General features: G+C 37.8%; 1 protein-coding gene across 2 annotated transcripts; it reads right to left on the reverse strand.

Moving 5' to 3' along the window:
- Positions 1–1,220: 1,220 nt before the first annotated feature.
- On the reverse strand, positions 1,221–23,451 carry Vsig4 (V-set and immunoglobulin domain containing 4). Of its 2 annotated transcripts, none has more exons than XM_021233614.2 (7): positions 23,322–23,451; positions 20,560–20,916; positions 13,918–13,980; positions 12,781–12,930; positions 4,516–4,620; positions 2,273–2,294; positions 1,221–1,624 (listed from the first exon to the last, which is right to left on the reverse strand). In XM_021233614.2, exons 1-7 carry the CDS (start codon positions 23,407–23,409, stop codon positions 1,621–1,623), a joined length of 789 nt encoding a protein of 262 aa, XP_021089273.1. In that variant the 5' UTR covers positions 23,410–23,451; the 3' UTR covers positions 1,221–1,620. The 2 variants fall into 2 exon arrangements, with proteins under 2 accessions (XP_021089273.1, XP_005081276.2); XM_005081219.4 differs by having other exon boundaries at positions 1,221–1,947.
- Positions 23,452–25,191: the final 1,740 nt, after the last annotated feature.

Here is a 25,191-nt window from a genome sequence, read left to right on the forward strand (position 1 = left end):
GTTTCATGAAGGAAGCTGAAGTTTCTATTGGGTGGGACTCCTGTTGTGGGGGTTTGTAAGTGAAATGGAGAAGAAGAAGTTGTTCTCACTAATTATGTGTAGCTAGCATTCAGCAAAGAAGAAATGCTGAGGTTTTGATCATGGACTTGGCAACATCAGTAGGGGTGAAATGGGGAGTATTCTTACTTCATTTTTGTGTACTATTTTGTTTTTTGTAAACATTTCAAAGTGAGAGCAGCTCTTGTTGAAATCTGATCTGATCCCATACAGAAAACAGGAAATATACTATTTTCATGAATAGTAAGGAAGTTGATTTGAAATAAAATACATGGGGAGCTTAGAACAGTGCAAACCTGGCCCCAAATAATTTCTTCACAATGTTTTTTGTTTCAAATGTACTTAAATACATAGTTTTTCCTTTCCCCTTCCCTTCTCCTACCGCTCTTCCCCTTGCCTACCCTTCCCTTCTCTTCCCTTCTCTCCTTACCTTCCCTTTCCTCAAAAAAATCTGTCAGTCTTAACCATTTCCACATTGTAAAATGAGTTGAGGTGTTACAGAAGATGACCAATGAACATTGAACTAACCCAAAGATTTTAGTGTTGATACACACATACTTTGAAAAGAAGGGAACTACTAAATAGATACATTCATAGTCCTTGGAGAAAGAAGAGGGGCTTCTTGCCAAACTTCCCATTGCCCTGAGATGAGTTCCCAAGTAGAGCTGAAAGAAAGATGAGTGGGGAATACATATTATGTAGAATACTGCTTAAGAAAAGATTGATTTGCTTTAGATAGGGCTATCTGTAGTGTGAAAAGGGAAATGGCATGTGTTGAAATGTGAATGGCTAAGTAACCAAAAACCAAACTGACAACAATGAAAAGCAAAGGTATAGCTTGGCCTAATGTCACAGACCTATAATCCCAGCTACTTGGAAGTCTAAGGTAGCTGGCAAGTTCAAAGCCTAGGCAATGAAATAAAGGCAAGCCTGTGCAAATTAATGAGATATCATACAAATAAAAAGTAATTAGATTACAAGAATATAGTTCAGTCATAGATTACTTGGTTAACCCTGCGTTAAATTTCTTGTAACGCACACACACACACACACACACAGCAGAAAAGTGAGTGATCTATATTTCTAGGGGTGCTTGCCATCTTATTTAGTCTCATTTTTAGTAGGTCCTACTGTGTCTTGAGAGAAGACAAACATAACTGTAGTTGCTGTCACGACAAAATATTTATTAATACCAAAAGAATACAGGAGCACTAGATTCAAAGTTTAGGAACAGATCTGTACCTTGGCCTGTGATTTAGCAGTATTAATTAAAAGTCCTCTGGCACTAGAGAGAGGGATGCAATGATGGACATAGATTATTGTTTGAGTTGGTAAGACTGAGCCTCATCTGCTTTTCTGGTGATGCTTTGAGACATTAAGGAGAACCTCTAGTGCTATGGGAATTTCTCTGGTGTTTGCATAGGAGTTTTGGAGGCCCCAGGCTGGAACATAGAAAGGTTCAGGGTAAATGCAGAAGCTAGCTTTCTTGAGGTGCATAAGTAAATTCTTAGCCAAACCAGGATTTTCCAGTGGCTCCAACACTCGCAGAGTTGATACTTTAGGTTATCTAGGAAGAAAGGAAGCAAGGAAGAAAGCTATGCTGAAGGCAAGAATGAAATAAGTCATAAGCAATTATGTTAGTAAACCTTCCTTAGTGGGGCATTTTAGCTGATGCTATTGTCTTCAGTAGCAAGAACTTCAGAGTTTCTGGGAACTGTGTGAAAAAGGCAGGAAGAGTCATTGTTGAACTGCGTGGTGATTTGGTACTCCGGTCCCAGGCAGGGCTCATCAGAATAGTCATTGATCAGAGCATGGGAATCTGGTGCAACACTGAAGAACCCATTCTCGAAGGTTGTTTCTTCAGAGTTGTTGGTTTCCTTGGCACACACCCTATGGACCAACACCCAGATACTCATGAGAAAGACCTTGGACTTAGATCCTGCTTTCTAGCATGCTACCTCCTAAGTTCTTATTCACTGACTCCCAGAATCCTGTTAGACAGGGATTGTAGGCAGAGAAAGTTGGCATTTCTAAAGTAATCATCTTGTGCATTCATCGATCCAGGATGCAACATGAGAACATTCATCTGAGAGGGTAAAATATTTTCTGACCCTGAGGGACTCTGTTAAGACTAGTCACCAGGATTTCTGCTAATGATCAACAGGATTTATGGCATGGAATGTTTAATAAGTTAGAAAAGGAGATACCATCTTACCTTCTCACTTCATAGACATGTTCTAGAAAACAAGGAAGAATCAGGTTAGAAATTTATTTGGAGAGTAGACAAGATCTAAGCATGAAACCTCAGTACCAGTCCAAAACCGGGGGGAAGGAAACAGAAGAGAATTCAAGGTACCAGTTTTCTAGTATTGAGAGATACAGGGATATAGATTCGTCAGAGAAGTGGAAGGCACACATGCTTGATTTCCATCCCCTTTGCCATTTCTGTCTCAGAATATCAGGCTGATATTCTGTTTGGTGTGTGGAAGGGTTTATATCATATATGGAAAAGTTGGTTTTTCATTGAATTAATAAAATATAATTACTTAACAATCTTAAAACTAAAAGAACCCCAACTAGATAATCATTGCTCCTTAGTGTTTTTGAAGGAGAACTGTCCTCTATCCCAGAGGATTAGCCTGGCACAAAGATGGGTATTTCTCGATATAGCACTCCTTCCTCTAGGTGCGTATTATCTTTCAGGGTAGCAATTGGAAATTCATATACTAAATTACAAGAGAGATAATAATGCAAACCATAGAAGTTTTGTTTTGTTTTGTAGACACCCACACTTCCATGCTTTATTTCCCCCACTGGAGTGGGGGCTTCTGTACTCCCAAGTCTTTTATTTGTTTGTTTTTTATCTTTACATATACAGTATCTATAATACAAACTATGCTCAGTAACTACAGACTAAATTGAATCACTGCTCTGAAGCTGTCTTTCTTGCTTTTTCTTTCTCTTTTCTTTTCAAGACAAGGTTTCTCTGTTTTTCTTTGAAGGTTGTCCTGGAACTCGCTCTGTAGACCAGGCTAGCCTCAAACTCACAGAGATTCACCAGCCTCTGCCTCCCAAGTGCTGGGATTAAAGGCGTGAGCCACCAACACCCGGGTGAAGCTGTCTTTCTTAAAGAGAAACAGAAAGCAGAAATTCTGGGAAGGCAAACTAAGAAGGGTAAAAAGAAGACATGTTGTGAAAGCTTTAGTTGCTTGTCTGAATCTAGTGACTACAATGAGAATAAGCAAAAGGGATGAGTGGACAGGAAGAAAATAGGGCTAGACCCACATCATAGAGGGTCTTAAAAAGAAGGATATAATGTGACTTTTTATTCCCTTGAGCTACTAGGAACTATGAAATATTTGGGAATATTTTAAGAGGAAAATGATATATAGTTACTGTCTTAGCCTCAGCAAGACTATGGTGAATGGTTTTCTTCAAACGGAGCTGGTATTTGTGGCTGTTTGAGGAATTTCCACTCCCAAGATCATCCTGATGGATCACAGTCATGGTAACTGGCCAACATCATAGGTTATACTTGGGACTCTGGCAAAGGAGATAGACAAGATTCCCTTCTATTTGATTAAAGTGATCCACAACACAAAAGATGTTTATGAGTTGAAGATGCTACAGAAAAATAAACAAGCAAACTCTAGGCAAAATTACTAGTGCAGGGGTACTGAATTATAACCAAGGTTTTCTTAGAAGCAAACATCCCAATTCCCCTCAATTTTATGTTTTCCATATTCATTAAATAGCTTCTTCATCATGCTACTTCCCTAATCAAAACAATTGGGTTAATCTTAGGGCCATGGCAAGGCCTAGTGAAGAAATTCTTTAGGCTGTAATTCAAAACCTGTTATGATTAGAAAGAAATCTTCATTCTCCCCTGTATTTCATTACCGTTTATCTAACTGCATTTTCCTTTGTGATGTTCCACCAGCATTTGCAGTTTAGGCCTTTATATTTCTGCTTACTTGGTTTCACTTTCCTGGAATACTGTCCCTTCACATATTGCCTTCATTCAGTATGACCCAGATCCAGTTACACCTTTTGAAAGTGATTGTTCCAGTTCTGACTCCCTTCTCTTCAGTATTTGGTCAATATTGTCTTCTCTACATTTTGAATCATCAATTTTTCTGCAATATATGCTACTGATAAATTCTATGCTGCAAATTGGAAATCCTCACATAAATTGCAAGCAACTTGAGGGCAGCTTCTCTTCCATTCTTGCAAAAGAATTCATTACAAAGATAGTCGCACTTGGCTGGGCACCCTGGGTTTTTATATTCTGTTTCATTATTTGCAGAGACAATAAGTATCTGTCTCATATTAATTCTACCATTTTTCTAAAAGCAGTCTTCAAGATCATTGGAATGTTAGGCATACTGCCTCATATAGAATGTATACTATTGGAAAGAATGAATGAACAAAAGCCAACCATCCCTACTTAACACTCACCTTGTCGGAATGTTCTGCAGCAGAACATGATATAAGCTATGGTGACAACCACTATGCAGCAAAGAGCGACGATGCATATGATGGCAGAGATTGTCAGGTCCCTTTCTAAAAGATAAAATAAGACTAAGTGGTATTTGGTTAAAGATGAGGATAGTCAAAGGCCTTACCCACAGCTGAACCTTGTGCATTACAATACCAACATACCAGGCAAGGTATGCCCATGGCATGATAGTAGCAAGACCAGTATAGGAAAACTAAGAGCTTTCTGATTGGAACTGAGAGCTGCTCTACAGGAGGGAATATCATGCCTGGTATTGTAATCCTGAACAAAAGTTCATGTCTCCTCAGGGGGATGGTGATGTGTATCATAGACTCTAGAGTAGAACTTGCTGTTTTTATTTCTGTAAATATTCAATTTTCTATCTGAACATTATACCCATAAAACTAGGCTTCTCTCAGTATTGGACTAAGAAATTTATTTTGCATTTGACAGCAATCAATGCAGAGACACATAATTGGTGAAAGAGCTAAGAAGAGGCTGAGGTTTCATTTCTAGTTTCATTTTATGTGCTTTTGTGTTTTGCCTGCTTTATGTCTATGTGAGGGTGTTGGATCCCCTGGAACTGGAGTAACAGACAGTTGTGAGCTGCGATGTGATTGCTGGGAATTGACCTCGGTTCCTCTGGAAGAGCAGCCAGCGCTCCTAACCTTTGAGCCATCTTACCAGCTCAAGTGCTCACTTCTAAATGGTATATCTTTATCACACACACACACACACACACACACACACACACACACACACACACACACACAGGGGTGGGATGGGAGACTCAAAGTACATCATGAAAGAGAGATCAGAAATATTAAGAGCCAGGCAATGAGGAAGAGTGCTGTGAAATGCTGTTTTCTGGACATGACAAGGCTACTGAATTAATGAATTCACAGTAGTATAGCAGTTACAGTTATCTGCTAAGACTGATATAAGATCAAGTCAAAAGTTACTGCATAAATCGTAAAAGGCCCTACTCCTTACTGAAGATAGATTCTGGAGGAGAGAGATTCATTCTTTTTTCAGTGTGTTCCCACCGAGAGGTTTCCCGTTTGCCAGTGGATGGACCCAAACTCATATACATCTGGGTGGTACTAATCAGGTTAGTGGGTTATCTTAAATGTAGACATGAAGTTAGGAGGGGTCAGTTTGCAGAATATATGGTTGGGGTTGGAAGAGAGAAATTAGAAGTGGATATGATCATATCTCATTTTATATATTATCATTTATTGTTTTCATTTTATACATATATGAAATTCTCCAGAATCAAGAAGTTATAATAAAAGTATTGAATATTCATGTAATAGTCTTTTTAAAAGACAATATTGGGTGGGAATGGTGGTGTATACCTTAATCCAGGCATTTGGGAGGCAGAGGCAGGCAGATCTTTGTGAGTCTAGGTTGACCTGGTCTGCATGGTAGGTTCTTGTACAGCTAGTGCTTACATGTTTCAATGATGCAATATTGTTTATCCAAGAATTATTAGTAATGGTCCAAATGGGAAATTTTTCAGTTAACATTCAAGAATAAAATAAATTCATTGTTAAACACACACACATACACAACACATACATACCAATCAATAATGACGGAAATATATTTGCATATAACATATGTATATTATATTCATATGAAAGCACCACTGACTGATTAACACACTGGGTAAAAGAAACTGGCATAAAATACATCATTTTATTCCTTCATAAGAGTACAAACAGCTTAAAATAATACATGGCAATATGACTAGGAAAATAAATCATTTGGTGAGGACTAGACAACAGGTCATGTGGTTGTGAAGTATGCACATGTTTTAGATTTGAAATATTAATTTACCTATACATTATTCATATACTATGTTTCAGTAAAATGTTTGTTAAATTTTTAAAAAGCAGACAAATAAACAAAAATTGGCCTTGGGATAAAAGAAACTCGAAGTATCAGCCTAGAGCATCTTGAGGTTCTGAGCTTGCCAGAGAGAAAAATAAAATTCCACATTCTTAAGAAAATCTTGATAAATGTCAGAGGTCCTATGTCAAGCAAATTCTCATAGTCCCACTGGTTGATTGCTCTTTGTGGCCACAGCCAGATTTCCATTCTTTCCATGGGGCTAAGACAGGAGGCCTTCACTTTTCCTTAATATAAAAAAGGGGCATTCTGACTCATCAGCTATTCAGAATCGCTATATTCATGAGATTCTAGCAACTTACTTTAAGCTATGAAGACTCTTTTCACTGTAGTACTCTTTGGCTCAAGTTCCCAATTTCCTCTTCCCTCAAAAATAGTTCCATTTAGAAATCTAGTGTACCTTGAGAGTTAATACTGTCAACCTGAAAGAACCTAGATGCTTCTAGGAGACAAGCCTATAGGCATTACCTTAACTTTTGGCACCATGCTTCTGTGGCATCATGGATAGAATAAACAAGAGAAAGCAAGCTGAGCATTCTCTGCTTTCTGGTTGCAGATGTGATGTGATTATCTGCCACTACTTCCTTGCCATGATCAACTGTGCCTTGAGCTATGAGCCCAAACAAACCTTTCCTTCCCTAAGTTGCTTTTGTCAGGTATTTTGTTGCAGAAATGAGATAAGTAACTAATACAGGCATGAAAATAGGAATACACTGTACAAAGATTTCAGTCCTCAGTCTTATTTGCTGTATGGCTGTATAGGCCAGATAATGATCCTTTTTCCAAAGATGTTTGCTAATGGATTTCTAGAACTATATGCAATACAAAGAAGAGTTAAGGCTAAAGGCAGAATTAAGACTGTTATCTGTGGCTAAAATATGGAGAGTGTCATTAATGTTTCTGATGGGCTCAGTGTAATCATAAGGATCAATTTAATAGTGAAGGCAGGAGATAAGTGAGAAGGTAAGAGTCAGAGGGATATTTGAACCCATTACACTGTTAATTTTAAAAAGAGATGAAAGAAGCTAAGGAATGTGGGTATCTTGTACATAGAGGAAAGCATCAGGGAATGGCTTCTTCTACAAAGCTTCCAGAAGGACTGCAGCACTACTGGCACCTGATTTTAGCTCACTAATAATTATATCAGACTTTTCCATTAAGTATAAGATAACATGTTTATGTCATTTTAATATACAAAATTGTGGTAAGTTTTTATGTCAGTCACAGAAAAGTTAATACAGTGAAGTTAGTCAAATCATTATCTGTTACTGGACTTTAATTCCTCATAATTTCAATGACACATTTGAATGATAGGTGATGCACTTCTTTTATCTACTTTCATTTAATTATAATTAGCACTCAAAATAACATATTAATCATACTTTACTTTGATTGATTTTTCTCTCCCCCACAGCATTCTGCCTTCCTGCCACTTGTATACTTATCCTTCCTGTAGTTACAATTTCATGTCACATGTGTTGTATCCCCTCCCCTCCCCCTCCTTAAAACTAGTTTTTCTTGTTTTCTTTTAGAGGAATGGTTAGGTAGATGGTTCAGTGGTCAACAAATTTGGTGTGCAAACAAAGCCAGAGTTCACATCCCCATTACCAACATAAAAATCAGACACGGTCATGAGAATCTGTTGCCAGTGTTCAGGGACAGACAGGTGAATCCTCTGGCCTTCTTGGCCAGCCAGTCAGGTCAAGACAGTGAACAAGATACACTCTCTCAAAAAATCAAAAATTAAGTCAGAGTACAATAGGAAAACGTCTAAAGAAGACCTTTGGTCTCCACATGAGCACACACAAGCAAGCATATGCACACACATGTACATTATAGCAAATAAACAACACACACACACACTACTGCTTTTTTCTTCTCATTGGCTTTTATCTCACTCATTCTTACAAAATACACATTCATTAAAAATTAGGATCTAGAATCTACATATGAGAAGAAGACATTTAACATTTATGTTATTGACCCTAGGTTACTCCAATTAACATATTTTCTAGTTCCATACGTTTTCCTGACATTTCACTTTATTCTTTGTGGCTGAGTAAAATTTCTTTGTCATATATAATGTGTTTTTCTTTTCCATTCATCTGTTGGTGGTTATTTAGGCTAATATTGTTTTTGGTTGTGAACAGAGCAACTGTAAAGATGGATATGCAAATATTCTCATGAGTTTTTGGTATATGCCCAGGAGTGAGAATGGTATATTTTTTCTCATTTTGTGTTCAGCAAGTTTATTGTTGTATATATAAAAATATTGATTTTATATGTTGATTATGTATCCTGAAACTTCATTATTTTTCAAGACAGGGCTTCTCTGTAGCTTTGGACTCTGTCTTAGAACTTGTTCTGTAGACTGGGCTGACCTCGAACTCAAAGAGATCTGCCTGCCTCTGCCTCCAAGTGCTGGGATTACAGGTGTGTGCCAGCACCACCCAGCTGTGAGCACTATAGTTAATAAAACTGGAGGTGATACACATCTTTATCTCATTTCATATTTTAGAATGCTCTAAGTTTTTCAACTTAGTGTAATGTTGGCTGCAGACTGTTCATATGTAGACTTTAATTGTGTTGAGGTATGTCCCATATATTCCTGATTTTTTTCTGAACTTTAATTAAACCATGTTGAACTTTATAAAATGCATTCCATGTATCTCTAGAGATAATAAAATTAAGTTGACAGTCAAACTTGGCAGGATTGTCTACATGGGACTGACTTGGGAGAATTAAGGATACAAAAGTTAGTGGGTCATGAATTCTTCACCTGTGGTTTCAAATACCCTGTAAGGACAGGCAAAGTTTGGCAAGAAAGTTCATCCATGAACGTTCTAAGAGGGCAAGTGGTCCTAAAAGGCCACTGTAGAAAGGGAGAGGAAACATACTGACAAGGAATGGTATTGTGGGCAGCAAAATCAGAGGGGTAGAGCCATGTAAGCTTTCTGACATCAGACATGGAGCTATGGACCAGAGGACTTGGGAGTTTGTTGTTCTGGGTTTCAGTCTTTCTTTGGTCTAGTATTTTCTTACTATGCCTCATTTCTCATTTTTATAATGGTAAAGTATATTATGTGTTATTACATGTTAAATATAATTGCTTTTTGATTTTACAGGACATCACAATTAAGAGAGTGTCTTAATTGTAATGTTACAATTAAGAGCATGTCTTAATTGTAATGTTTCTGATTGGTCAACATAATCACAAGGATAAATTTAATTAGAAGAGACTTTGGACTTTTTAAATAGTGTTCTGACTGTGCAAGACTATAGGGACTTTGGAAGTTAGACTAAATGAATTTTGCACTGTGATGTGGTCAACAGACTCTTAAGGCTAGAGAGCAGAATGCAGTAATTTGAGTGAGGTGACTCCCATGAGTCTTGGGATTTAGAATACTTGGTCCCCAGTTGGTTGCTATTTGAGGAGTATTACGAGGGATAATCTTGCTGGAGGAAGGATGTCCTTGGGGGTGGGCTTTGAGCTTTCAAAAGCCATGTGCTATGTTCCCCTCCACAGTTTATTCTCTCAACTGCACAGTTATGTGCTCTCAACTGCATGATGTATGCCAACTGCTTCACTCCACCATCATGGACTGTAACCCTTTCAAACTGTAATATCAAAGTATCCTCTTCCTTCTGTAGGTTACCTTGGTCAGGATGTTTCACCATTTAGTAGAAAAGTAACTAATATACACCTCAAGGATCTAGGGAGAAAAGACGTCATTCCCAAATTCAGTATATAAGAAGACACAATAAAGTTTAGGATTTGAAATAAGTGAAGCACAGACTGAAACAACAATACACAACATTAACCAAGTAGTTGGTTCTTTAAATAGATTAAGATGAACAAACACTCTAGTTAAAATAACTGAAAGAAAAAGAAGCCTCAAATTATTGATATTAAAGATGAATTAAAGGGAATTGTTAAAATAGACTTCAACGAAATCAGGAGGATTATTAGAAAATACTTTGAAATACATTTTTAAAAACCCCAAAATTGTAACAAATAGATTATTCTCTAAACACATATGCTTTATTATAGCAGTCACTTTTCTATTGCTGTGATAAAACACCATGACTAAAGGGAGCTTAAAGAACAAGGAGTTTATGGTTCTAGATGGATGAGAGTGTGTCATGGCAGGGAAGCTGGGACATAAGCATGGGCCCGGCAACAGAAGCAGGAAGGTGAGAGATCAATCACATTCTTCAACATCAAACATAATGCAGCAAAAGGAACCTGGAACTGGGGTGATACTACAAACTCTCAAAGGGCAACCCCAGTGATGTACTTACTCCAGAAAGAACATTCCATCTCTCTAAACAGTGCCACCAACTGGGGACCAAAAACTCAATGAACCTGTAGGGACATTGACATTCGAGTCATGACATTCCACACTTTGACCCTGATATGTCTATGGCCACGTGATAATACAAAATGCCTGTAGACAAACTTTAAAAATCCTCACAATCTGTGACAGTCTCAAAACTATTTAAGAGTCCAATGTCTCTTCTGAGACCCAAGTAAATTTCTTATCTGTAGTCTCCTATAAAATCAAAAAGCAGATCACATACTTCCAGCATCAAGTGGCAAAGAATACATATTACCATTCCAAAATGGAGAAATGGGGGGATAGTATGTAAATAATGGACCAAAGAGAGACTAACATCTAGCAGGGCAGACATCAAATCATGTAGTCTCATTTCTGGTGCTATGGGGGTTATATGACTCTGCCACTCCTGCCTTGCTGCCTGCAACAGGCATCTCTTTCTTGGGCTGTTACCCCTCCCTATCTGCAGTTCTCCTTGTCAGATGTTTCATGACTCTAGCATCATCCACATCTTGGGGTATCCAACACAATTCAGGCTTCATTTTCACAGCGTAATACAATGTGCTCTTGGGTGTTTTGCCCTCTCAGACCGTCTATATAGGGACTTCCCTGTCACATACTTCCTGGTCTCAGTGGCCTCTGTTCTTAATCAACCCTAAGATATATCTTTGCAGAAAATACCAGTATCAGCTGGCAATGAGTATTTTCATAGCTTGAAATATAACATTCTATGCTTTTCTGGATTTTAGTGTTGCTGATGAAAGATCTGATGTTATGCAAACATTTTTGCCTCTGTCTCTGAGTTGGCATTTTCCCTGTACATCTTTTTAGTTAGTACTTTGTTTGGTTGTATATTTTTCTCTAAATTTGGAAAATTCTTGGCTATAATTTCATTGAATATGTTGTCTAAGGATTTTGACTTAATCTCTGCTCCTTCTTCAACTGTATGGGCTATTATTAGGTTTGGTCTCCTGAATGTATCCATGACTTCCCAAGTTTGTTCCTTAATTTTAATTGTGTGTATTAATGTTTTCTGTATGTATTTCCTTATGTGTTATATTCTTTACCTTGTCATCCATCCGGAAAATTCATTCTTCTGCCTGGTCTTATCTGTTCATAATGATTTCTGATATGCCTTTTATTTTATTTATTAGTAGAGCATTTATCTAGCATGTTTGTGACCACTGGTTCAATCCCCAGATTTATAAAAATAAGTGTGCCCTCAATTGTACAAAGTAAGTGCACAAAACAATGAGAATAGTTATCAAACTATTTCACACTGAATACTCAAAACAGATATTTGATGGGTAATTGGAGTCATGATGTTCTGTGAGATATCTGGAATAAACAACTGGTTGTAAGAACATGAAATATTCTAGAGAGTTCTGGTAGATGGCCTGTAGCAGCCCAAGTGAAAATGGGAATGTTATTGTTTAAGTGTAGCAGATAATTATTAACGTGGAAGACGTTTATTATTTTAAGATTAAATTTAGTCATAGCAGTGCACATTAGCTGACTACAAGTTTGTGATGAAATAATACAGATTATTTTCTCTTTGAGATTTTAATCCTGAGTTCCTGATTTGCGAATCTCTGAGATGTTGGGGGAATAGCTGTGAGCTACTCCAAAAGCTCTTAGTCAAGAATTAAAGTAGTGGAGGACCTGTTCCGCTTACTGTCTCCTTAGGTTAGAAGGCTGAGTTCATGGTCCTACTCCTACTTTTATCTTTTCAGTCTTTGAGAAGTGTATTTCTATCACAATAGAGAACAAACAAAGAACACATTCATCACTTTCTTTAACCTCAATCTGACTTTTTTCATTCTTGTATCTTTGTCTTTCCCTTCTATCTTACCTACCCAATTTAGCTCTTAGGCTCTTCCTTAATGGTTTGTGGAGCTGAGTATATAGAACTTATAATGAGTTACAAAGTTCAGAGTCGAGGAAGAATGATAGAATTCCCAATGTTACTCTTACTTGGGCCAGCAATGGTCTTCTCGTGCTTTTTATTCTCTGGGCCAGGTGTGGTCCTCTCATGTTTTCCATTCACTGGGCCAGGTGTGGTCCTCTCAGGCTTTCCATTCATCTTAGTGGTCCAGTCACACGTTGATTTCATGCTAGTTGCTGCTGCAAGAACAAAGAATGTAAGTCAGAGGCCTCATCTTGCACTGAAGGCATGTGGTCAGGGATGGTGGAAAATACTTGATGTCTTTGCTGTTGATCTCTTCTGGGCTTCCAGGGTGTTTAGTCATTGTTTTTCTGTTGGCTTAGTGGCTGCACCTGAATTTAGTGATGATTTAACTACCACCTGCAGCTTTGCTGCCCCACAGTCAGCACTCTGCTGCTCAAGCCACGCACTGGTGGGGATTCTGGTTCTGTCAGCATCAGCTCTGTTGCTGCAGCCAAATGTAGTTTTTAACTAGGTGTCTATTGTTCTATCTGCCAATAAAGATTTGGGAGTCAGATGTTGGTGTGATAGCTCAGAGGAGCTGAGAAGCAACTAGTTGGTCTTCCTTTTGGCCGGAGACCCAGCAAGAGAACATCTCTCAATTTGTCCCAAACTAAAAAGGCTACAAATCTCCAAGTCCCTCCCTACTCCTTTCTATTCATGTCTCTATCCATCTTCCTGGGTCCTCTGTACTCTCTATGGCTAATTCTTGTCATCTATTGACCGACTCTACTCCCTGATCCAAGATTTATTTTATTAACAGTCTTGGGGGTTCACAGTGGGGTCAAATTTCTTGCAACAAGCCATATCATTGGTCTATATTGTAATATGAGGCAAAACATCTCAATTTTTGCTATAAATGGTTATCAATGGAAAGAATATGTACACAGAAGAAGTATTATGCTCAAAGTCACAATAAATCAGGCTAGAAAAATGTGATACAATGCTTTCTTTTGGCTTGTTTTTCACAAACAAAAGTATATATTCATGATTCAAGTTTTCCCCTACCCTTAAATCTTTGCTGTGTTTCCTTTGTATTCATTCATTTACTACAATGATGTCTCTGAGTAACACAGTGATCTCTTTGCCCAAAGTCAATGGGATTGAAAATCCTTGATTTCTAAACATTTTTAAGAACTCTTTAACAAAGCTTTAGTAAAACTTACCTTCCAAAGAGGATTGAATGGTTGTAAGAGGTTCAGTATTAATTATACGTGGATTGGAGGAGTCTGCAAGGAAAAATGAACCTCGTTAAAGAATTTTATACTCTTAGATAAACAGTTGAAGATACTAGTAAGATTAGGAATTAGGTTGGATCTCTCAACCCTCCCTTCATGATGCTGGTAACTTCTATTGCTTGTTTATTACTCCTCACAAGTCACTCTTATGTAGAGTTCATATGTCAAGATTCAAAGAATTTCAATGAATCTATATCTAGAGTTGACAGGGTCTGAAAACTTGGTTGAGGAAATATATTTTAGTAATCACTAACTTTTAACTAAAATATAGTGATTCATCCTTGAGAAAGACTTCAGAATTCTATCAAAGAAGGTGTTATTCGGTGACTTCAATGAAAATGGTGAAATAATTAGTACTAAAAATTTACCTCCTCGCAGAAATAAAGGCAAAACTGAAATATTTCGATATAGTTCCCCAGAATTTTGGAAATTGGTTCATAGGAATTTATGGTGTTTATGGAAGAAAAACAGCCCAGTTTTTGTAATAACATGAAGCTTTGTGGCATTTCAGCTTCCCTCAGAGGTAATAAAATCTAATACCCTATTCCAGGTGTGAGAGTAGGCAGTTCATTCCAGAAATATTATCTTTATTTGACCTATCTAATGATTTCTTGAAAATGTGACTTCAAATGCTTGTTTTATTTAGCATCTGTACTGAAAATCTCTCTCTGTGGCTAGGAGAAAATTTGTCACACAGAAGCCTAAAGCAATGGATAACAGTTTGGAGAAAGAAGAGAGTAACCAAGAATTTTAAAAGAAATGCTTACAAATGAGACATCTCCAAGAAGTTTTAAAAGTTTGACAACATCCCAGAGTCAAGGATGTCATATCCTTTCTTAAAGTCTTGTGTATATACAGAAAAAATATAAGAAAGGCATAGGGTCACACTTATGGTTAGCCTTCAGGTTTCATGCTAACAGAGAATAAACAACGTGCCATAACTGCAAACTGGATGCACATTGATATCATTGCTAAACAAGAAACATATTTCTGCGGTAAATAATACATGATTTATTTGCTCCTGGCAGTTAAGAAAAACTCTATTAAGTTATTAGCTGACTTCTAAGCTAATCAAATAATGAATTCAGTGGCTACCTCATGACAATGAATTCAAAAGACTATGCAAACCTAGTTTTTAAAAATCACCAACCTGAACAAGCAAATAATAAAACAAATAAAAAACAAATAAGTAGAGCAACTTTGTTCTCGTAGTCTCAACTACAAGTATAAATTTAGTTTGAGCAGCATAGAAAACCCCCATGTAAAATACAAACACTCCCCAAATGAAAATGAAGGAGAAACCAAGACATTTCCAAGAAAATAATGATTATGAGAATATTCTCTAGCAGAGGGGACCCATAAGAAATGTCAAAGGGCATTCTTTAAGCTAAAATAAAGGTGCAGTGGCTCATATCAAAACTAACATGAAGAAATAAAAAAGCACCAGTAGAGTAACTGTAGAGGCGAATATTGAGTGCAAACATACTTTTGCAACCTGACTTAAAAATTAACAACAGAACACTTCATAAAACGATACTATTTTTGGTTGTGAGCCCAGCCTTTAATGGCTAAGCCATCTCTCCAGCCCCAGAAAACAATAATTCGAAATCAATACTCATACCATTATAATATACTAAAAAGTAATTTGCGGTAATGATAGAATTAAATGATAAGAAATTGAGGTGTATACAAACATCCTTTTGTATACTATGAAATTAAATTGAATAAATAAAATAAATTAAGAATTGATTATATTGCACGGACAGAAATAATGAAAATACTTAGTAAATGTCTTAATTAAGATTTCTATGGCTGTGATAAAACACTATGACCCAGAGCAACCTGACAAGGAAAGAGTTTATTTCAGCTTACAAACCTCAGGTCATGCGCTATTACTTACAGAAGTCATGGCAGGGACTCATGGTGGGAACCTAGAGGCAGGATCTTCAGAAGCAGAAGCCATGGAGGAATGTTGCTTATTGGATTTCTCCCCACGGCGTACTCAGCCTGCTTCCTTATAGGACCCAAGATCACCAGCCCAATGGGTGGTACTGCCTGTGGTAAACTGGGCCCTCTCACATCAATCATCAGCCAAGAAAATTTACCACAGGCTTGCTTATACATCAGTACAATAGGGACATTTTCTCAGTTGAGTTTGCTTCATCCAAAATGGCTCTAACTTATATGAAGCTGGCATAAAACTAGCCAGCACAGTAAACTGAATAATATTTGAACTATATAATATACTAGAAATGATCTATTAAGCATCAAAGGTAGAATCAATGGAGGAATGTAGAAATAAGCACAAAGGATAAAGACTACACATATAAAATTGGTAGATATATATCCTACCTTATTAATAATTAGTTTAAATATGAGTAGAAAATTTAAGATTTAAAGGCAGAGAGTCTCAAATTATCAAATCTAACTATATGGTGTGCTTGCTTAATACTCTGTGGTAGAATATTATTTTAAGGTGTTCTGCTTTTGTTTATGCTGCATTTGTTTAACTCTATGAGACTGGGATACTTTGCCTGTCTAAAACACCTGATGATCTAATAAAGAGTTCAATGGCCAATAGTGAGGCAGGAGCAAGGATAGGTGGGGCTGGCAGGTAGGGAGTATAAACAGAAGGAGAAATGAGGAAAAGGAAGAAGGAGCAAGAGAACAAGGAGAGAATGATGTAATGGGCCAGTCACCCAGTCACTCAGCCAGGTATGAAGTAAGAAGAAAAGTAAGATATACAGAAGTAAGAAACATAAAAGCCCAGAGAGAAAATGTAGATGGGATAACTTAAGAGAAGCTGGCTGGAAACAAGCCAAGACACGGCCAGGCATTCATAACTAAGAATGAGCCTCCGTGTTTGATTTATTTGGGTGCTTGGTGGAGGGCCCCTCAAACAGTCAAAAGTTCAAAAACGATATTACAATACTCAAAGGAAAAAAGTTTTAAAGTAAAAGAATGCCAAAAGATGTACCATGCAGTCATTTGTCAAGATAAAGCCAAGATATAACTGTATAAGACAAATTATATTTGAGAAAAATTTCCCTAGGTTCCAAGAAGAACAATTTGCAATTGTAAAATTTTTTTTGTGAAGTAGAAAAATTCATTTATAAGCATATACTGATAATAACAGAGCCCCCCAAAATTCATGAAGAAACAGTAAAGTTGGAGAGAGAGATGAATTCAATATCCCACTTTAAACAATGTGTACAACAACTATAAAGAAGATTATTAAGGAGGTTCAAGGGTTGAATAGTACCGTTAACCAATCGTGGCATATGTAGAATACTTCATATAATAATAGTAGAGTCAATACTATTATCAAGTACACATGGAAAATTGTTTGATACCGACCTTATTTTATGTATAAAACAATCTGGATAAACTTTTAAAATATCTGAAATAATTAGCATGTTCTCAAACTGTTGTTAGAAATGGGGCCTGTAGTATTGAGTTAGTAGTTAAGAGTTGTTTTCGCTATTGCAGAGGACCTGGGTATGGTTCCCAGCATTGACATAGCCATTTATTACTGTATATAGTTCAAGGTCCAGAGAATCTATGTGCTCTTCTGACCTCCATGGGCACTAGACAGGTACTTTGCACATCTATATATTATGGTGGTTTGAACGGAGACAGCCCCTATAAGCACACATATTTGAAGCTGTGGTCCTCAGTTGGTGCAACAGTTTGGGAAGGCTTAGGAGGTATGGCCTTATTGGAGGAAATGTGTCCCTTGAAATGGGCTTTGAAGTTTCAAGATTTCTGCCATTTCCAGTATTCTCTCTCTCAGCCTCCTGCTTTTAGATCAAGATGCGAGTTCTAATTGTTCTTGCATCTATGCCTTTGCTCTGGCATCATGGATTCTAACCTTTTGGAGATGTAAGCCCAATTAAACTCTTTCCTTTATACATTGGTTATAGTATTTTCTTACTGCAATAGAAAAGTAACTGATACACATGCCTGCAGGCAAAACATTCACATACATGAAAATAATAGATAAATCTTATGAAGTAAATGTTAACTTCTAAAGATGAGCCAGGAAATTTGAAATTATGGAATTTAAATAAGAAAAAATTATTGAATTGCTAGTTAAACAACTACTTAGAAAGAAAAGATCAGGTCAAAGAGCTTCACTATTTAGTTCTACCAGTCCTTGAGCAAGTTAAAGAATGTTGGGTCTGGTGGGACAAGCTATAATAACACAAGTTAAGATAAAACAACAGACTAGACTTCAACAAAATTAAAAACATTGGGGCCTTGAAGGTTACTATCATGAAAGTAAAAAGGCAACACCATGTTGGACCAGAGAGATGGCTTAACCCTTTAGATCACTGGCTGCTCTGGCAAAGGACCTGGGTCTGGTTCTGAGCATCCATGTGATGGCTTACAACCATCTATAACTCCAGTTCTAGAGCATCTTATCCCTCTTCTGATCTCTACAGATAACAGATATTAATGTGGTGCATGGGAATACAACATGAATAACGGGGGGGGGGTACTTGCAAATAACGTATTTCATAAGACTAACCAAGCCACATAACTTTCAACCTACAATTCGTTCTGCCTACTAGCTGTGCTAGGGTAAAGGTGGTTCAGAAATTGTGAGACAGGCTAACCAATGACTGGTCCAGCTTGAGATCCATGCGACAAGAGTGAGCCCACCCCTGAAACTGCCTGGAGTGCCAGGAATCCGAGGCTGGATGGTCTAGACACCTAGGATAGAAGCAAACATGACTGGAAAATAAGTCAATGAAATGATTCCTAATGATATATTGCTATACTCATAGATTGACGCCTAGCCTAATGGTCATTAGAGAGAGACTTCACCCAGCAACTGATGGAAACAGATGCAAGACCCACATCCAAACAGTAGGCAGAGCTCAGGCAATTCTGTGGAAGAAGGGGAGAAAGGATTGTAAGAGTCAGAGGATCAAGGACATCGCAAGAAAACCCATAGAATCAACTCACCTGGGTTCATGGGGGCTCACAGAGACTGAACTGATAACCAGGGTGCCTGGATGGGACTGACCTAGACCCTCTGCATGTATGTGACAGTTGTGTAACTTGGTCGCCTGGTAGGATTCCTAACAGTGAGATCATGGGCTGTCTTCAACTCTTTTGTTAGATTTTGGGACCCTATTCCTTGTACTGGGTTGTCTTAGTACAACCTTAATATTAGGGGAAATGTCCAGTCTTACTGCAACTTGATATGCCATGCTTGATTGATATCCATGAGAGGCCTGCCTTTTTTGAATAGAAATGGAGGAGGAATGGATTGACAGGAAACATAGAGGGGAGGTTAGGGGAAGGACTGGAAGGAGAGGAGGAAGGGGAAGCTGTAGTCAGGATAGAAACAACAACAACAACAATAATGATAAAATAATTTTAAAAGACTCTAATATTCCAAGCAAATAAACTATATTCACTACTCAAGAATAATTAGGTAAATATAATTCTGAGATGACTAAAGTATTTTGACGCACAATTCTCATAGAAGGCTGAAGTCATTACAATATATGATTTTGGGACATATTACAGAAGTATAAATGCCAAAACCAGTACACTACTACTATACAAATACACATAGGTCAGTAAAACAGATTAGAAATTCCAGAAATAAACTGATATGCCTGAAACCAACTAATTGCTTGTCAATGTACAAAATCACATCAGAGAAACCGTTTCAATAAATGGTGTTGGGAAAAGTGGGCATCATCAAGATTGAAACCTGACCTCTACTACCCTGTGTAAAAATCAGCCAAAATGGATTAAAGATATCAACGTGAGATCAGGAACACTGAATCTATTAGAAGTTAGCAAAAATACTTGATTAGAGGCAATGATTTCCTGGTTACGACCTCTAAAACACACAGAGGGAAAAATTATCAATTCCCATGGTATTACAATCCAACTAAAAATTACTGTACTGGAAAAGAAATAATTAAAAGAGTGTAGAGAGAGATGACCTGTAGACTGAAAGATTAGAAATGAAAATATTCGACCTGAGTGAAGTGAACCTACTCTAGATGTACAATAACAGTAATATAAACTTTGAGAACACTTAAAGTATTGAATAGAAGATGAGTCAGCAAATAATCTAGGAAGAATCACACACAAACTCTAGAAAACCCCAGGAAAAGTGGCTGAAAGCAAGCATTGGCAACAAGGTCTACTGCTGCACAGAATTTTATATGGTTGGGTGTGAATGGACAGAGGTTGGGCTTTAGTTATGCAGAGGACAATGCTGCTTTCAGTTCGTAAAGTTTTGTGGTAAAATGGGAAATGCAGCTAATGGGGAACTACCCCTCTCAGAAAGGCTTTTCTAAGCACAGGAGAAATGGGGTGGCAGAGGGAGAGGTTTTTAAAAGTAATGCATTTGTATTTCCCAACACTATTTAAATTCTCGAATTGGGCAATGACCCCGAGGATCCTGTGATTAGCGCATAGAACAAGAGAAAACCTATATACATAGAAACCGAGGCCTCTCAAGTTCTCAGATGTGTCTAGGAATACAGTACTCTATTGTGACTTTGATTGTCAATGCTTTCTGCTTTCACTGTGACTTACATTTCTGGACACGGAGCTCAATAATCTTATCCCTCATCACTTGATTTCCATCAGGGGTCTGCCAGGTAACCTCACATGTGTAGTGACTCCTGTCATCCATCTGTAGGACATTCAGTTGGAGAGACACATCCCCTGGAATGTTGTGGCTCACTTTTAGGCGGCCTATGTATTTTGCCTGCTGGATATGGTCTCCCGAGGAGTCCCGTAGGAAGATGGTGACTGGGTCAGAGCCACGCTGTACCAGCCATTTTACCAAAACTTGACTGTAGCCTCTCAGGGGAACATAGTTGCAATGAAGTGTCACATCCCTTTTCCAGGTCCCTATCACACTCTCTGGCGCTTGTAGGATGGGATGGCCTAAAGACAGGGAACAAAGGAAAATGAGCAAGCACAGATGACATGGTCAGCAGAATGAGGGTGTGAGGGACAGGCTCAATAGCTTTCTAAGGAACACTTTTCCTTCAATCATACTTTCATCATTCCTGGGCTCTTCTGTTAGCTTTCTCATCAATCCAAGTCAGTTTGTGGGATGTATTCCTTAACATTCTTAAACTATAGCGGTTTCAAGTCTCCTTTACGGTACTGTTTTGCTAGGAGGTGACTCTGAGTACACTGAAGGGCCAAATTTTCTTTCCAAGTATTTTGTGGAGAGTTAGGGTAAACTAATCTCTAGGGATTCTATGATATTTTACATGTCTATAGTTTTTCTTTCACCGTTTTCAAATGGGATGTAGGAAGAATGGTGAAGAGTTGAAACTAAAGTAGTTTATTTTGGGCAGATACATGCTTGAACCAGCCCTCTGCTCTATTATCTTTTTTGTTCACTCAAGAGAAAGACTCAATGATTGGGACACAAACTCAAGGTCTTTTCGGCAAATGTGAAAGACATAATCAATAGGGAAATCTAACGGTGAAGGAAAAAGCCTGGATGCCTATTTAACCAAACCATTAGCTATTAGCTTTGAAACTTGTACTTTGCAAAGGCTAGCTGATTTTTCATCCTTATTCCTTCTTTCTTTTTTCCATTTCTTTTAGTTCTTATAAAAATATTGGAAAAATACATCCTCAGAGGGGCAACGATTTCATCCATGTTTGGTCTGGAAAAGAAAAGAACCTGAGTAAATCTCTAGAGCTGGTTGTGCTAGTGATTGTGGTAGAACCTTGATGGGCTGGACAGAAGAGCCCAGAGGCAAAGAAAGGTGGGGATCCATTGCATTTTATTAGAATTTTTCATACATAAACTCATATCTTGATGATTTTGTATTTTATTCAACTCGGGATAGGGGTTGTATTTAGGCAATGTCTTTCCTGGTAGACATAGTTTGAAAATGAAAGGTATACAAAATAAATCTTTATTTAGCACATATTCAGATAGAGGAGTAGAATATGATGCCTTGGGAACAGAGTGAGGTTATGCTATCCAGCTTCCTGGACACACTGCTAAGTGCCAGAATGTCTATTAATGGAGACACTGAAGTTGACTCTAAGGGCTTTGACATCATCAGGAAATCTTGGAACATTCATAGCATATTTTATCCACTACACAGGCCAACTTTGGTAAAAACAAAAAGAGCAAATAATCATAATTCAATATTGCTAGATGCTTCAAGTAATGATTGATTCAGTTTTGCCCTCTAGGAAGAGGGAAAAAAATCAGAAATTGAGTAAGAATCCCTTTGCCCCATACTGAGACCTACTTAGTTCTTACTTGTGCTCAGTGTCCTAAATGGCATTTCATTTCCTTGAATTATGAACGAGTGTGGAGGAAGATACGCAGAAATGCCGCTATGATATAGCCCAGCCTCTGCTGGGCTGTGTATCTAGAATTATATTCCCATAAACAGCCCCTGCAACTGTACTACTATGTCCATAAGGCAGAGAGTTATCTCAGCAGTAAGTAATATACCAAGTCATTTACTTGAAGAAGCTAGAGATATTTAGCTTGGATAAGAGGGGAATTGAGGAGACACAGTTTCTTCCTTTCTTCAGACATTTGAAGTGCTGGCCTGGAAAAAGGAAGAATGTGTGTTCTGTGAGAAGTCTTTGGAGAGAAACAAAGAGGTGAATTAAGTACAACACATGCAATATTTGGAAATGCTCCTGGAGATTAGTAAATGCCTGTGCTCTAAAAGTGTATGAACAGCAAATGCTAAGCACTTGTAGATAATTCTAATTCATGGTAATGATACTTTTATTTGTTTATTTAGAAGCTGAGTTTCACCATGCAGCACAAGATGACCTGAAGCTTTCTATATAGGCCAATGTGTCCTTGAACTCACAGAAATCAATTAGAGTGTCTCTGACTTTGAAGTGCTAGGATTAAATGTGTGCCCCACTGTCCCTGGCTACAGGTTACTTCTATGCTCACACTTACCTATTAAACATTTATTTGTTGAGAACTGTATATTGTAGCAAGAATCAAAACTTGGAAATGAGAAGCTGGTTATTATTGCAGAATTTCAAGGGAAAAGGAGAATATAGGAGGTGTGCATGACATTGGATCTTCTGATATTCCTGAAACACTGGAAAATCATGCAGATACTTTCCAAGAGAAGAAGCATTTCAATTCCTACCCAGGACAGCTTCTGGAACTTTTATCAGACTTCAATGACTTCCCTCCCTTCTGCACAAATTTCAGAAAACTTGTAGTCACAGTAACTGTGACTGACCATTAGGAAAAAGCTTTTCTCAGTAAACACATCAACACCCACATCCTCTGCCAGAGGTAGAAGTGGTAGTCAGGCATCAGTGTGCTACCTTACCATAGGTGAACAATATTAGTTGGCTCAGGAGTAGCAGGACCAACGAGATTTCCATCCTATGTGAAGCCAATGTTGTTCTTTCTTCCATCCTCCTGATGCTGAAGAGACTGGAAACACTGGTGACTGCTAGTTTCTGCTGTATTTAGCTATATTTTTTCCAAAATGCTATTCTTGTCACATATCCCCCCTCCTTCCGTATTTCAGCATAATCACATGGTGTTCTTGCCTTTCACCCTGCCTAAGGTTGCAGTTCGGAAATTGTTCAGCATTCTGCCAGTATTTCACTTTCTCTGAGGCCAGTGGTGATCTCTGGTGCTTGATGTTCCAGATTTCTGAGTCTGGTCATTCCAGTACAGGAATATTTTCCTTTCTGGTAGGTCTAGAGAAGATTTGTTCTGGCATATGTGATTTTCATCAGTTTTTCTAGTAACCCACACTCTTCAAGACAAATGGAGAGTGTGGGAGGTGGGACATCTGAGTGCTTCATAGTATGAGTTTAGTATATTAGAAAGCTTTCTACACATAAATTTGTATTAGTTGTCAAGGCTAGGGGCATGGTTACTATGGGAGAGTGTTCCATATCTCATAGTGGGAAAGTTTGTTGACTGAGTTTTGCCAGTAGTCCATCTCTACTGACAAGAAATGATTCATTTGAATGAATACTCCTCATGATGCTCTTGTGAAGGCATCTATTCTATTTTTCATTTCTTTTTAGAGAAAGAAAGGCCATAATTGTAGTTTACTAGACTTAGTATGGTATGTTACATTAGGTTGAAAATTTTAATTTATTTCACATTGATAAAAGACAATGAAAAGATGCTCCCTAAGTAAATGTAGTTGCTCTAAATGTCATCCTGCTTCACAGATCCAAGGTGACAGTAATTTCATTCACAGTCTAATTACAGGTTTATGGTGACCTTCAATCAAGTAACTTTACAGATGCAAGCCATTCCAAAAACAGAAATTAATGCTTCACTGTGTGTAATGCCTAGTATTTGCTTTCCCTTTCTTTGACCAAATGTAAGAGTTCATGCATAGAGACTTGTGCAGAAAAGAATGAGAGTCCATAGAGAGACATGCTTGCTAAGAGATAGTTGCATATAGATAAAAGACCTTGTTACCATAGGGAAGTCTTTTAAGCTTATGTTCATCCAAAACTAGTCTCGTGGCTGTTTGAAGTTTAAGGTGTTTTTTTCCCATTGAGTCTTCATTTAGGGATTACTGACTCTCAAAGAAACTTTCTTATAATGTATGGGAGAGGGGCTGGGCCCTGTCCCAACCTACTGTACATGACTATATTGACTCCTCATGGCAGCCCTTACCTATGAAGAGAGTGGACTGGGCATGGGCTAGGGTGGAGCTGAGGGAGGGTGGAAGAAGGTGAGGGGGTGAGAGAAAGCAAGGGAGTGGGAGGCGAGGTGGGAGAACTGTGGTTGAAATATAAAACAAAATAAAAAATAGAAAAATATTAATACTGGGAAGTGAGAAAAATATCAAACCACATTATTCATACAATACCAGCTGTAGCAATAGCTGGTGCTTTTTCCATCTTTTACTCATCCAGACACTGCACTAAGATTAATATCAATGTATTTACTCCTGTATCTTTATATATATATATATATATATATATATATATATATATCACCTATTGTCTCACATTGTTTCTCTTTTCTTTGTAGTGCTTTCACTTGACAGACATACTGACTCTCTCATTTGTCTCTTTACATTCTGTAATGTAGTTTAAAAAAGGCAGGAGTTTTATAAGCCATGTTAACTAAAGGCAGCCAAATGCATAATGTACTTAGTAAATACTTTGTTGAGTTGACTGAATTAAATAAATCTCCATTCTGAAAATGAGCTCCTGAGT

This window comes from Mesocricetus auratus, unplaced genomic scaffold (assembly GCF_017639785.1).
Source record: "Mesocricetus auratus isolate SY011 unplaced genomic scaffold, BCM_Maur_2.0 Super-Scaffold_100003, whole genome shotgun sequence".
NCBI classification, from domain to species: Eukaryota; Metazoa; Chordata; class Mammalia; order Rodentia; family Cricetidae; genus Mesocricetus; species Mesocricetus auratus.

Coding starts and splice junctions, on each gene's coding strand:
- Vsig4 (XM_005081219.4), bottom strand. CDS start 23,409: ATGGAAGAAAGAACAACATTGGCTTCACATAGGATGGAAATCTCGTTG. Junction 12,931..13,917: donor CATTCAATCCTCTTTGGAAG/GTAAGTTTTACT, acceptor TTGTTCTTGCAG/CAGCAACTAGCATGAAATCA. Junction 4,621..12,780: donor GAAGACCATTGCTGGCCCAA/GTAAGAGTAACA, acceptor TTTATCTTTTAG/AAAGGGACCTGACAATCTCT.